Genomic DNA, 14,910 nt, shown 5'->3' on the forward strand with positions numbered 1-14,910 from the left:
GTGAGGTGGGGGAACAGGGGGCACCTGGACCAGACAGCTAGGCACATCCAGCATGTTCTCAGGTCATCTAAATGGGGCTCGGCCAGCACCGGCACATCTCTCACTATGTTCCGAGTATCTCTGATCTGTGAACACTGGCAGCGTAATGGATCCTGCTGTCAGCGATGGATAAGCACTGAGCTAATAGATGTCAAACAGCATTTGCATTTCTGAGATGGCTTCATCTGCTCCCTCTCCCAGGACTCTCCAAAGTGAAATTTGAAATTTGGACAGACAGGTCCAGTCCGAACGGCTCCTGTTCCAGAAGTCCCATGGGAAAGAAACAATTATTTAACTATTTCCTACACAGACAAACAGCTGAGCTTCTTAAACAGCAACCGCAACTACAACCACTACAGGAGGCTGCTTCTCAACCTTCTCACCTTGGGAAGGCATGCGATTCCCCAAGAGACACATGGAAATGTTTATCACCCTTTGTAGTTTAAATAGCTTTCATTCATTCATTCAAAGCACACATCACAGTGCATTGTCTCGTTCATTAGAAATTCTGCAGAAAGCCAGTGAGAGGGTTTGGGTTGAGAGAGCGTCAGGGAGGTGAGCATCTGGAATATGATCCGAGAAACAAACCATGAGGCTAGATTCACCCATGCTCCCTCTGGATGATGACGGCAGGGTCAGAATGGAGTTCTCAATTTGGGCTTCAGTTCCAGGGACATCTGTAGCAATGTGAACAGGCTGCAGAATCATCTGTATTTGGAGGTTACTCTAAAGCAGTGCCCGACACACAGTAATGAATGGATTTTCTGACTCTCCCTGGCTCTATTTTAAACTGTCATCATTTTAAACCATGAAATATGTCAAGTGGTAATTAAACCTCACCACAGACAGATACTGTGAAAATGATTAACTTTTACCATTTCCCCCACACACATTTTGAAGATTCTGAATCCCCAAGGTATGGGATCATTACATTGACAGATGAGAAAAGTTGTCTTCACGGTAATTTATTTTTAAAAGAACCAAAACAGGCCTGAAAATTCTGTGCGTTCGCATTGGGTTTTAATTTGAAAACTTCTGCTGTAAACTCACACTCCTAGAGGAAGCCTGGTGGGAGGAGTACAGAGCTGACATCACCGCTCCAGCCCCACCTCCATTAGCTGCAGGACCCGGGACAAGTCCCTTGCCACCTCTGAGCATCAAGTTTCCCCACCCATCAGTTAACAATGATAATATCCTCACTCCAGCCAACGCGCAAGTTTTCTTAAATGTAGTAAATGAGATGACAAATGAGAAAGCTCTCTGACAGCAAAAAGCAGCCTGGTAACGCTATCCAAGTATAATATGTACATTCTGTATAAAGGGGGTAAGTGATATGCTAGCACAGCTTTACAGACCTGCTGTCTTCAGAAAAAAAAAGAAAGAAAAAAACCAACCTCAACTCATTTTATTTTCAGTTGAAGTTTCTAAGCATGAGATTAGATCTGACCCTGTCGGATAAACGTCTCCTCTTAGCCACAGGACTCCCATTTGGGGCCCAAATATGCAGTGATTTACATAACTGATAAAAATTCAAATGAAGCAGCCAAGCAGCGGGATTGGAATGCTGCTTCCAGCAAAAAGAGAGCACAAATAACTGGGAAAATTAGTAAAACAAACAGATTTGAAATGTATTTTCCCTCCCATGACTCTTTGTCTGGACCTGTGATTTTCTCCTTTAAGCCCCATTTCTTCTGAACGTGGAGGTCTCTGGTTCTCTCTGGCAGCGGTAGCCCTGCAGGGTCCCATCACCCTAACCCTGTGGACACTTCAACTGCAGAATGATGAGTTCACATCTGCGAATGTGAACATTTCAATCAGAATTGTACAAACATTGCTGAATTTCCATCAAGAATGTGCTTTCCTGGATGACCTCAGTTAAGCCCATTTAAATTATTTTATCAATTTCCTATAGCATTCAAAGGGTCCCACGTTTTTCTTTATTTATAAAACAAAATTGCAGTGTCTGTGTCAGAGGGTGTTTATGAGGATTAAATAAGAGACTGAGTGTGAAAATGTTTCCATTAAGAACCCTTCCAATCTAGGGAATTTATATTAAAGCAGTGAAGTAAGCCTTCACTCCTAAATTAACGTATAGACGAACGAGAAAGCACTTAACTTTAAAAGCGGCTCGTGATCAAGAGCGCTGGTTTTCTGTAAGGCCCAGTTCACCCCACCACATCTGTGCCCCTGCCTGCCACATAATGCCCATTTGGAAGCAGCAGTGCAGAGAGGCCCCGTCATCCCCTTTCCAAGAAAGAAGGGGGATCTCTTATGAAGAATGGAAAATAAAGCTTCTGGAAGCCCCATGGAGGTGACTACTGAAGTCACCAAGGGGTGGGACTCGGGGGGTTTGCACATTAGCTTTTCATCTTTATGCCCTTCGGCTGAAGGGCTAAAGAAAGGAGAATGTGTTGGGGGTCCAAACAAAGAGTAACACCCCCATAGTCGGGCCAGGGGATGCTCGCTGCACCTCACCACGTCACTGTGTCTATCACAGGGGAAGAGGCTGAAGGAGCAGGAGATCCCGTCCCTGGAGGCAGCCATGATTTTAAAAAACCAAACGTGCTGTATTTGTCATCAGGGATCTGGGTTCCAAGTCACATTCTCTTATTAGCTCCTGTGATCTTGGGTCATCAATGTTGTCTCTTAGCCTTTGTTTCCTTCTCAGAAGATGGAAGAGATGCCCTCCTCTGAAACATTAGGTAAATGCTTGCTGAATCTTCGCCTGCCTTTGAGGCACTGAACACTCCTTGGGGGTGGAGGATGTGATAGACACCAGATGTGAAATAATTAAGTAACTGATACTATGCACCTTCCTGCGCTGTGTTCCCTACCTGGGCAGAGCCCTAGTTGTCATCCGGGGATCTACCTCCTTCTCACTCTCAGGAGTACAGCTTGTGACTCTGCTAAACCCAGCAGCATGTAGCATTCCCCTGGCTTCAGTCACTGATTCAGGAGGGGACATGTGACCCAAGCCCATCCAATCTGAGTAGATTTTAGCACTTTTGGGGGAAATAGCAGACCAGAAGCTCTCCCTCTTCATGGGACTTGGAGGTGGAAGGAGGGGCGGCTGGTACTCCCCATGAGGGGGAATCAGCTGTGAGAGGGAATACGAGTGAAACCAGGTCCTGGTACCCTACGTTAGGTTTGCCTGAAGCCGGCATCCCTCAGGCCTCCATCCCCTACCCAGCTGTCCGGTTACCTAAGCCAACAAGATCCTCTGTTTGGGCTAGCTGGACTGCGTTTTGCTATTTCCAACAACAAAAATGTCCCCACTAATTGAATGTGCCCAAAAGGAGACCCTCTGCCAACAGAACCGTCCTTTGGGGACTTCACTGGTGGTCCAGTGGGTTAGACTCCACGCTCCCAATGCGGGGGAACCGGGTTCGATCCCTGGTTGGGGAACTAGATCCCGCATGCATGCCGCAACTAAGAGCCCACATGCCGCAATGAAAATCCAGCGCAGCCTGCATAAACAAACAGATAAATAACCATCCTTTGGAGAGAAGATCCTGAGAAATCACGTCCACCAGGCCATTCAGAGAGCTGTTCCCCTAGGCCCCCCTGTCGGTCTACACTGAGCAAATACTCTCCCACTTTGGGGTCGGCCCCCCTGCAAGGTGCCTAGCCATGGTGCAGGGCAGCCAGGTGCCTTTCTATCTACAGGACACTCGCGCATCTCCCGGCTGACACATTAGTGGATGCAAGTGCTCTGTAAAGGCAGGGACCACTCCCTGTCATCACCGCACACCCAGCAGACTCCAATCCACCTGTGGAAACTTTCATTAGCACCTAATAAACCTTCACGAAACCCTAAGAATGGTATTTACCTTTCCAGCAGAGTGATTTCTCTTTTAGAAGTAATCATGATCAAAATACGTTCCCAGACATTGCTTTAAAAGCACTGCAGGGGTGAGGGGGCAACTGAGGGCCTGAGAACTCCCCACAGAGGCCTCCAGAGAGTGGGTTGGTGGGCAACGACCAGCCTAGGTACCCAGGTGGACTAGCGCCATGCACCATCCAGCAACACTGACTGTACCCACACTCCGGCCCAGACTGCCCCCTGTTGACTTCATCCACGTCCCAGAGGCTGCATGCAGGTCACTGTCCACATCCCACAGAGCCAGTGGCTAGTCAGTGCCTGCTCATTTCTGGGGCCCATGTTTCCTGACTTCCTGAGAACAGAAGACAAGCTAATCTTACCTCATGTAAAATTCAACATTTTGAAAAAAGTTTTCTACATGCAGACCCTGAAGCATTTTCTTGGAACCCAACGACAGCCCCAGCCAAAAAGCATAACCAAAAACTGAGCGTGCAGAGAACCACTGGGTGGGCTATAATGCCCAGGATCTCCGGCCCTCCTTGCCTGGCCTGCAAGGGCCCTCCAGGGGCACATGGCTTGTTCACCACATGCTTGTGTGCCAGAGGGCACACCGTGAAGCCCTCACCACAGCCACAGGGAGAAACAGGCCAATGGCTCAGAAGCAGTGAGCACCCAGAAGTGAGTGGGGCTGATCAGGATAGAAAGCAGTACATGCCTCCCTCCTTCAGATGAGACATCACCTTGCAGATTCCTCCCCATTTGGGCTCTGTGACTGCTGAAACTGAGAGATTAAAGATTTGTTGTAAAGAGACAACACAATCTGAAAGTAAGGCGATGTGGGGGTTTGTGGGTTTTTTTTTTTTTTTTTAAGAATTTTTAACAGATGAAGTAATTCTGAGGACAAGAAAGGAATTACATCATAACGGTCAGTTGGATTCTGTATCTCGTTCCCAAGAAAGAAAGGCTGTTGAGCAGCAAAAAAATAAAAGAGACAGAAACAAATGATTTTTAAGTCACAGACAATTAACCCCAGAGGCTCGCTGATGGCATATTAATACTGCTGGGGCAAATGGCTTAACAAGTTTGAAAAGGACCTCAGTGTTCATATGCAGCAGATCATTTCAAGGGTTCCTGAAAAGCAGAGAAACTCCTTCTGGCTTGGGGGCCAGGCAAGGGGCGAAGATGACAAATGTCAGCCTTCACTGCTGGGATCTCAGAGAAGAGAGGCGACCCCCCTGGGCAGGATGGGACCTCAGCAGGTCCAGCAGGCCTTGCCAGGCCTTGCCAAGCCAGCTTGGTGAGATTCAGAGTGATGCTGTCTTACGAAGGGCTTGCCGTACTGTCCTTACGAATCTGCAGTGGTTCGTATCTTTTAGGGGTTATGACTTCTTAGATAACATGACTCTTTCCCCACCAATTCCAGACAGGGAGCTATGCGCACATTTTGCAATGGCAACCCCAGGGAGACTCCTCGCTGACACAGCCCAGTGTACAGGGCTTCCTGACCCCGCTCAGACCTACTGAGGCCCTTCATAACCACAGAGATCTAGCTGATTTGCATGAGCACCTTTTAAGGACTTTCTATCAGAGGGACCCACAAGTTGTCAGAAAGAGCAGAGTAGCTCCCTGAGGATGGTCATTAAGGAGAGGGAGCCCTTCCAAGAGCAGTAGTAGTAAAAGTAAGCACAGCACATGGGACAGGGGTGCCAAACAACCTGGCAGCCCCTATACCTGTGATTTTACTTTATGAGAAGTGGAGGTGTGACAAAGAGCTGGGTCAACCCTAGGACGTGCCAGGATCTAGCACGTTTTCAGTGCTCGCTGTGTGCACAGGGTGGGAGACCCCAGCAGGAAGAGCCTCGATCCTTGCTCTCCCAGGGCTCATCCTACACAGCAGCATGAGAGCTGCCATTGGAGCACAGGCCGCAGCCACCAGCGCTGTGGGCCATGGCGCTGAGGCACCAGGCGGGGCATCGCACACATTCAAACAGCAGCACGAGCGACTCCCTGAGGTGCACGCAGCAAGGTCCTGCTTCTTCCAAATTACTGGAGAAAATGACATCAGCCAGACGATAGGAGGAAAAAGCCACTCACCAAGAGCCTGGAAGACCTTTGATTAGGGGAGAACATGTAAGGGGCAGTAGAGAGAACTCAGGCTCACTTGGGCTTAGTCCATGGCTGGTCTTTCCAGGTCCAGGCACTTAGAATTATTTTCGGGAAGCTGGGGGAACAGAAGCTTGGGGTTACTCACAACCCAAGAATCCTCTGGCTAAGACTGTGCTCGGTCCTTGGGAAGGCCATTGTCTGCACTTCCTGAGCTTTATTACGATGAAGTAATTGAAAGGAAATATAAAGGGTCTAGTAACTGTGATGCTCAAGACAGTTTCTGACCCCAGTGCCCAGGAAACCCTTAATCTGGGGAGACAAATTTTATGTGTGTTTGTCCGTAAGTTCTTAAAGACATCATCAAGAAGAGAGCTGTTTGGTCCTTCTGATTGCAGAATATGAGAATCTGAGCAGAAAGTTAAAGCCTCCGACAGAGGGGACAGATGGGAATGGCTAAATTTCAGAAAATCCTTCTCAGGAAAAGTCAACAGCCTACAATATGCAAAATCACCTTAAGTCTGCTTGGAGACAGAGGAATGGACTTGGTGACTGAGACATTCCTCATTGCATGTCTGAGGCCAAATCTACAGATACAGTATGAGAATAGCCATAATGAAGACTACCAACCTCACTGGGCACTGACGCCACTGCCCACACTGTGTCAAGGGCCCTCCATGCCAAATCCCTCCCCATATTATGTCCAGGAGGCTGTGAGGGGCATTGATTGCATGCTGCCCAGCATCCTTCCTCTGTGGACCAAACCTACACCCACTCCCTGGCATTTGAGTAAGGGTGATTCTGCAAACCCCAAGGGGAGAATATGTGATCTCGCCTGGCCAATCACAGTATTCCAGTCCCTCCATGCCACAGTGATTGGTTTAGGGCTCGAGTCGTGATATTATACAAGGCCAGCAAATCAGAATCCTCACTGAGACTTTTCTGTCACTCTGGAGGAAAGAAGTTTCACCCTCTGAGATGGTGAGCAGTCAGGACCCTGTGAGCTGCAGCTGCTAGGAGTCATCCTGCAAAGCTGTGTGGAAGAGGCCAACACACCAAGAGGAGGAAGGAGAAGGGGTGTCAGAACCCCTGTATAAGCTGTTCTTGAAGCCAGATCCACCCTCCCTTAGATTCTGCAGTTTCACAGGCTTTTAGGCTTTAGCCAGTGCAAGTTGGGTTTCAACAACCCAGAGCTGGGACTAATGGTCTATACTATTACTATCCTCATTTTTTTCAGAGAAGATTGAGTAACTTCCCCGAAGGCACACAGTAATTGGAGAGGTGGGATTCTACTGTCTGCCAGTTGGTCATGACTAAACTGGGTGCCAAAATGTTGTATGCAACCAGAACACATCAGCCAGCTGTGTCATCCACTCCCCACTTAACCTGGGGCAACTAGGTACAACACAGTTTTGCGGCAGCTAAAGAGTGGCAGCTCTATCCAGAAAGAGTCAACTTCTGTGGGGCTAGAAATTGAAGGAGTTAGATGCCACCTCCACCTTTTTGGAGCCCAATGACTGCAGGAGAGAACCAACAAGCTCCGCTGTATAGAGTGGGGGTAGGATGGGGAAGGAAACCCCATTTCTTTCCCCATATGGCAGTCTTGATTGGGAAAGGACCCACTATCCCAGGCACTGTCAAATCTGGATGGCTCCCTTTTAAATTTGCCAGATCTGCAACCATTCAAGAAGTTATCTCAAAAGAAGCTAGGAGTTTATTAATCTGTTTCATCGAAGACAGTCGCCCACTGTACATTACACCAAGATAGATTATGCAGGCAGCTGAGAGATCCAGAAAACATCTGTTAAACAAAATCAAAATTAATGGCAAACAGAATGCAATTCTTGATAGCTGAAGTTCACCCAGATGCAAAGAACTATAAAGGGGCTATTAGAGGCAGCTGCCAATTAAGGGGATAATTCCAAGGGTTTTCACAAAGTGAGGCTCTAGTTACACACTCAGGACTGGCAGGTCATGTTTATGTAGGAGATTTGCATTGCTAAGGAGCCAGAGCCAGCCTGGCTGTGTGACTGTCACTCCCCTCTCTTTTTCTGTGAAGACAGCAGCGTCCCTCCTCTCAGGTTTCCCTCACAGCCCTGCTGGAAGCCACACCAAGCTGGTCTAGACTGGAATGTGTGAGTGAACCATCGTTGGGAGGGTGGGTAATGCAACGTGACATTGGTGCCCACCCCCAAACCCACAGCCTCTAATGGCAGCACAAGCACAGACATCTGGAAGAGCTTACAGATCACCCCATGCTCTAAGAGATGGCTGACAAGGGCTGAATTATCCCAGTTGCTCGCTCAGCTTACTCAAGTGTTCTCTCGTGGCTGGAATTCAATGTGATGGGATCAGTCAGAGAAAAGCACTGGTTTGAGTAGATGAATTCTGGCAGTCATAATCAGCATCAGCCCTCAGAGTGAACATGGGAGTGTCTTGGAGAGGTGAGGTTGGCAACTTTTGCTGAAGCTTCAGAAAAAGTTAAAATTAAATTGTAGGTGTCTAGAGGGAGGTGTAAAAACACCTGCCTTAGAAAGCAGATAAAGAATCAGCCATCTCTCCTTCCCCGTGCAGCTGGCACAGGTGGGTCCCAGGGCAGGAGGATAATATAGGACTGCCCTGAAGGTGGAAGTAGGTCCAGCTGGGGTAGGCATGTACCCTTCCTAAGAGACGTCCTCCCAGTATTGCTGTCCTGCCACAACCTCTGATACTCTATTTCCCAAGAGCCCTGACCACATATCTAAATTGGAAACAAAGCTCCCTTAGGAAGTTTTCTTCCAAGAGTTCCGCTCAGCTTTCTGGGCTTGGCAGTGATCATGTATGTTTAGAAATCCTTGGATGGTGAAGCAAGATCAAGTCCCTTAAGCCACCCCACCCCGCCCATTAGAGAGGTTCACTGCATCAGAGGGACATTGGTCCAGAGGGACACTGACCCAGAGGACTCTTTGTTCCTACCAAAATTAGCATGGAAAGGAAGGAGTCTCATGCAAGGTGCTATCTGCTCTGCTCATACCATGGGTTACTGAGAGTCAAGGGAGGTAAAGGACATGAAAGCTCTCTGAAAATTTCAGAACCACTGAGACATAGTTATCATTATAACTAGCTCACCATTCTCTCCATGCCCCACCCTCGGAAGACAGTCACTGGTGCTGGGGCATGTCCTGGGCTCTGATGAAGCACTCCCTCTCCATGGACTCTCTAGAGCAGGGCTTGCAAAGGGCACTGCATGGAACGTCAGCCCAGAGATGATTAAAAGCAACAGATCAAGATGCCATGGGAAACTAAGTTTGGGAAATGCTGCATATTACACCTCCTTTTCAAAGTCCTATTTAGCATCTTAAAGGGCTGAGAGGTGCTGCAGTAAAAATAACAACTACTAGCTCAACATTGAGTCCAGCCTTTACCAAGTGTATTATTTCCCTATGGCTGCTGTAACAAAGTTCCATAACCTGAGTGGAACAAGAGAAATCTGTTTTCTCCCAGTTCTGGAGACTGGAAGTCAGAAATCAAGGTGTTGACATGGCCACACTCCCTCTGAAGGCTCTAGGGGAGGATTCTTTGTCACTTCTTCCTAGCTTCTGGTGATTGTCAGCAATCCTTGGTGTTCCTTGGCTTACAGACTCATCTCTCCAATCTGTGCCTTCATCGAAGCATGCTGTTCTCCCTGTGTGTCTGTGTCCACATTTCTCTCTTCTCAAAAGGATCTCACTCATTGGATTAGGGCCCACCTTATTCCAGTATGATCTCATCTTAACTTAATTACACATCTGCCAAGACCATATCTCCAAGTAAGGTCATAGTCACATGTTCTGGGTTAGGACTTCAACATATCTTTTTGGGAGACACAACTCAACCCATAGTACCAAGCTTATGTGAACATAGAGCACTTTCATCAATGCACCAGCTGGTAATATCTAGATATCCACATAACACTCCCTAAAAGTGCCTTTGTAGAACCAATGACTCGGTGCCTCTCTTGCTTAGCACTAGGACAGAATCACAGTGAAAAGTACATATAAAAAGCAATTTTTAAATTTGCACTTTATTCAAGAAATGATTGTTGAGCAACTATAGGCCCTGGGCTAAGGCCTTGAGGACTCTGGGAGTGAACGAGGGGAGGGTCTCAGCTCTCAGGAACTGAATGACCTAACAGGAGCCCTTAACTCTTAGGTAAAGTAGGGTAAGCAAAAATCTTCAGAAAGAGAGTTGGAAGGGGTGAGGGAGAGGTGGAATTTCACAAAAGATGAGGGACAAGGAGCATGCAGGCTGCAGGAACAGTGAAGGCCAGAGGCAAGAAAGCTGGGCTACAATCTGGGAACTGTGACATCACTGGATGGGAGGGCCACAGGGGGAAATAAAGCAGAGACTGGGTCTGAGGCACACAGTGCATTCATGTCATCCTAATGATCTCCAACCCAACTGTGACTTAGCCCAGACTCCATTTCCACTGCTAATATTAGCCCCCTCATTTCTCACTCCACAGACCTATTCAAGAGTTTGCAAAAGTCACATAGTGTAAAGTTGCAATTGGTCATCCATTTGTTGCAATGAACTCTGGTTGGAGCTGATATCTTGAGTCAGATGTAGTATTAAAACAAAAAAAAAAAAAAAAGGAAAACATCTTGGGTTTTGTGGTTCAGAGGCTACCTCTCTAGACCTTTCCAGAATCTCCTGGGCTTGGTAAACTGGGCAGAAAAATTCAGAGTGTTAATTATTTGCTCCTCTTTCAGTGCCAGATCAAGATAAGTGTATGTTGCTAGACAAAAATGTCTTACTTGTGTTTGTAGGAATAATAGTTTATTGAAATATTCACAGTACTTCTACTATTTTTATACCCATACACTGTTCTGGAGAAGATTAATAACCCTACTCTCATGCTCCCGTATAAGTCCAGCAACGAAGGTTCTCGAGTTCCTCTTGTCTTGTCATGGGGACTCAGGAGTTGACCAAGGAAAACTATTTGGCCCCGTGAGGAATGGCACTGTCAGTGTCTGTCCTGGATGGAGCCTAGTCAGGAAGCAGTCTGGAAGTATACAGTTGTGGTCACCTCATGAAGATGCCTGGCAGGTGGCTCTCAGGAAAAATACTAAGTCTGGATCATCCACAGAGCAGCTTTGCATGGGGAGATGGTGGCTCCAAACTGGAACTGAACTGCCTTCCATGCACTTGACCAAAGCAATGAGAGTGGTCAGTACGTGTGGTGTGAATAGCAGGTTTAAAGAGGAGGAAATGTTTTCTGCTTTCCTTTGTCCTTGGACTGCTCAAGCTGAACAGTAGGTGACCACTGTTTTAAAGGAACCAGCCCCACTTGGCTGGTTTGCATCAGAGCTCCATTTCATCCCTAGCCTTGAGTTCCTTTTGGTCTGAAAAGGTGGTTTGTCTCATGATATCCACAGCTAGAACATTCTTTGTAATTATGAATTGTTTTACATTAACTAAAAGAGAATGTCTTTGATCACCAGAGTTTGTCAGTTTTGGATTGTTTCCATTGTGACATTCTTAAATTTTTTGTTTCAAAATATTAAAGTAACTCATGTTAGAGACCCTTTCAACATGAAAGGCTTGTAGTTGAGACATTACATATATTTTACTGTTTATAAAAAAAGTCATCTATACCAAAAAAAAAAAAAAGATTAACAACCCTACTACCCAAGCCTGTGAATCTCAGACTTGAAAATACTCGGAACCCACTCTTCCTTCCTTCCTGCCGGGTTATAAGCACTGACATTAAGGCACTGGGCTATTTCAGGAATTTTCAAACACTCAGCCTTACCAGAAACAAGCAAGAAACACATCAGTTCACAATAGGAAGAAAAAGGTTTATGTTATGTCAAGACAAATTTACCAGTACAAACCCAAGGCATATGCCAGTTGTGAAACATGCTGCTTCTAGAGAGAAGGGGATTATGGATGATTAGAGCACAGCCTGACCATACTTTTGCTCATCCTCAGACATTCAGTCTTCTAGGAATCGGGAGTCTCGGGTACAGTAAGGTCTTTTATGCCTTTGAGCAAAAGTACATGTGGTTCTCTCATAACCTAGCCTTACTATTCAAAGACATTTCTAACACAAGGACAGTAATATTCCAAAACAGTTAAGTTTATATGTGATTCCATAACTCAACTTAATTCTAAACAATCACACTCAGGGGTAGTGAATAAGTAGTATTCTAAACCAAAGTTCATGCCAACCTCTCTCCTACTGGCTATTTCTCTCCAGTTTACATGTTATCGCACTCACTGTGAACACACCTTTGAATAAGAAATATGCCTTCCCTGCCCCACCCACCTTCATCCAATTTCATTTGATTTTGATATCCAAACAATGCAGTTTACGCTATGGATGCAGTTCAGAGGACACTGAGTCCAAAACCAGATGATGGCAAATGAGAATGAAAGCCAGAAAATTCATCCTATAGCTAGATAATCCAGATCCTTTGTATCCAGGATTCCAGCACCATGGACAGCAGCAAACAACCAGTTCTATTAACCCATCGGTACAGATAGTATGGAAAGTTTAGGTCTAGGAACACACTTTGGTAACACGGCCATTCTGTGTCTTTCACTGTGCTGCATAAAATAAGAACTAAACCCGCGGGAGGTTTTTAGATTTGAAAGTCAATATGGTATTTGCTCACTTTTAAAGATTGGCGCTCTTTTTGGAGACAATACCACAGAGAAGGACACGTGATTAGGGCTAAAGCCAAAGGCCAGACTCTAGACCAAGAACTCACTTTGGTTTCTGACTTCATCCTCCCATCCCTGCAATAAAGGGTTGACTGGTGGTGATTTCCATAAATCATACAAAAGACACCCTCTCATAAGAGGCCAGGTATTACTGAAAGCAAGTAAACTTCAATTTCCACTAAAAGATTTCAGAAGTTACCACCCATATATATATTTACCTCAGTGATCAGAAAACGAATGTGCTAGAGGAACTCTGGCAGGGAAAATAAAACACCACTGCATTGTTTTCAGAAGGGAAATTAATTGCTTATATCTATTTCAGCTTAACTGAAGTTGTAAAAATCTAATCAGAAATATCTTTCACAGTGGCACATGTTCCCAGATATTGAAATACCTCAAACCATAAACCATTTTTTATTGTTGAAGTGGTTTTCACTGGGTGGAACTAAATTATTACTTCAAACTTCACTCAAAAGATGAGGCCTCTCTGGAGAGACTGTAAACATTATCATGAATAAGCCAGTTCGCCAGATCCCATCTCTGATACTAGAAGGTAGAAGACGTAGTTCTCACAAGCAAACCTGGACTTGAGTTCCTGCAGTCCCTAGAGGCAAGTGACAAATACTCAGCACCCAGAAAAGGCCACACGAAATGTCAAAGAACAGGCTGAAGTTCGTCTTAACTTCAACAAACTACATCCAAATGCCAACAATGAAAATGAAATGAGTATGAATGCATCTTCCCTACCTTCTCTTCTTGTGACTTCAAGGCGTCTGGATTCCTGCAACAAAAGAAAGACTTGGTGTTTTCGAAGAATAATTCATATGTAGAGATACTTGAAAATATCTCACCTGTTGTTAGACATTTATTCACAGAACGGTAAACAATCTCATAAGGACAAGACACTCAGCAACGTGGGGTTTATTAAACTCTCATACATACACACATCTGTAAATGTAAACTACTTGTTGCTTTGTTGGCTTAAGCAAAAAATACTGTTAATCATGCAGTTTTTAATGGGTGGAGCCAACTCTCATGGTCTTCCTTATGTGGAAAGTGGGCTGGTATCAGTTGTTAGGAAAGACCTCGTTCCAAGTTGAATTCCCACCCTCCACCTAGACTGCAGGTGCTTGTAGGGCCTGGGGAAAACATAAGAAGACAGGGGCCAGAATTATATGAGCAGTAGTAGGTTGTGATTGATGGTGCCATGGTGAAGACTACCATTGCTCCGGTGCAGGTTACGAGCGTGATCTGGTGACTGATTATGCTCATCAATAGTTTCCAAAAGGTGGGATATTATGGACAATTGGGAAAGCCAGTCCATGCCACTGCACTGAATTAACCCCTTGGCTTTTCTAAATTCAATCTCATCTTCATGCACTGTGCAAAGCAATAAGCAAAGTGTTCCAGAAGTTACATAGGTAAAACAGACTCCCTGCATTGAAGATATGCACAGTTGAATAGAAGGGTACAGAACAAACACAAAGTACTGAGAAATAAAGGGGTGATTTTGCCTTGATAAATACCAATATATTCACATTCAACTGAAAACATAAGAAAAAGTTTTTTTTTTTTTTAAAGCACTTTGTAAATAGCACTGAAGAATGGGAAGGCTTTCAGACAGCAATAAGGGAAGGAGGGTGCACCAGGAAGAGAGAATGGCTTGAGAAAAGACAGGGTGGCAAAAAAGTACAGGGCTTGGTCAGGAAGCAGGAAAAGACCCAGTGGGAAGTAATGGGGGGAAAGGCTGAAACATATGGCGGTTTCATAACTAATAAAAAGTATCTACAATCCATTATAAATGATCAGTTTAGGAATAAAAAGCCTAATCTTGAGAATAAGCTGAAAATCCATTCTAGCAACTGAAGAAAAGAAGATCAAACACTGAACTTGGGACAACTCAAAATCACAACCAAAAAGACCATTCAGCACCATCACTTTTTAAACAAATGATACTGTCTTTCATACCTTAACATTCTTGTCTAGCATTCTTATGGAGCCAGGTAGGGGAGGCAATATTAGAAAGGAAACTGAGGAGGCACTGGAAAGATTGTCCTGCCCAAATTACACTTTCTGACCGCCATCTCTGTAATGCGTCAAAAGCCCAAGTGGAGCTGATCTCCCTGTGCTATGCGGCTGCTTCCCACTAGCTATCTATTTTAAGTTTGGTAGTGTATATATGTCCATGCCACTCTCTCACTTTGTCACAAGGTTCACTTTGTTATAAAGCAGAAACTAACACACCACTGTAAAGCAAT

At 45.5% G+C, this 14,910-nt stretch overlaps 1 protein-coding gene across 4 annotated transcripts in view; it reads right to left on the reverse strand.

Moving 5' to 3' along the window:
- Positions 1-14,910, reverse strand: part of FSTL4 (follistatin like 4) — a 432,333-nt gene that overhangs the window by 370,588 nt on the left and 46,835 nt on the right. For all 4 annotated transcript variants that reach the window (XM_024744975.1, XM_024744976.1, XM_024744973.1 and 1 more), the window contains exon 3: positions 13,400-13,433. In XM_024744975.1, the coding sequence (XP_024600743.1) occupies positions 13,400-13,433 (34 nt within the window). The remainder of the gene's footprint in view (positions 1-13,399; positions 13,434-14,910) is intronic.

Source organism: Neophocaena asiaeorientalis, unplaced genomic scaffold, assembly GCF_003031525.2.
Source record: "Neophocaena asiaeorientalis asiaeorientalis breed wild unplaced genomic scaffold, Neophocaena_asiaeorientalis_V1.1 scaffold235, whole genome shotgun sequence".
NCBI lineage: Eukaryota > Metazoa > Chordata > Mammalia > Artiodactyla > Phocoenidae > Neophocaena > Neophocaena asiaeorientalis.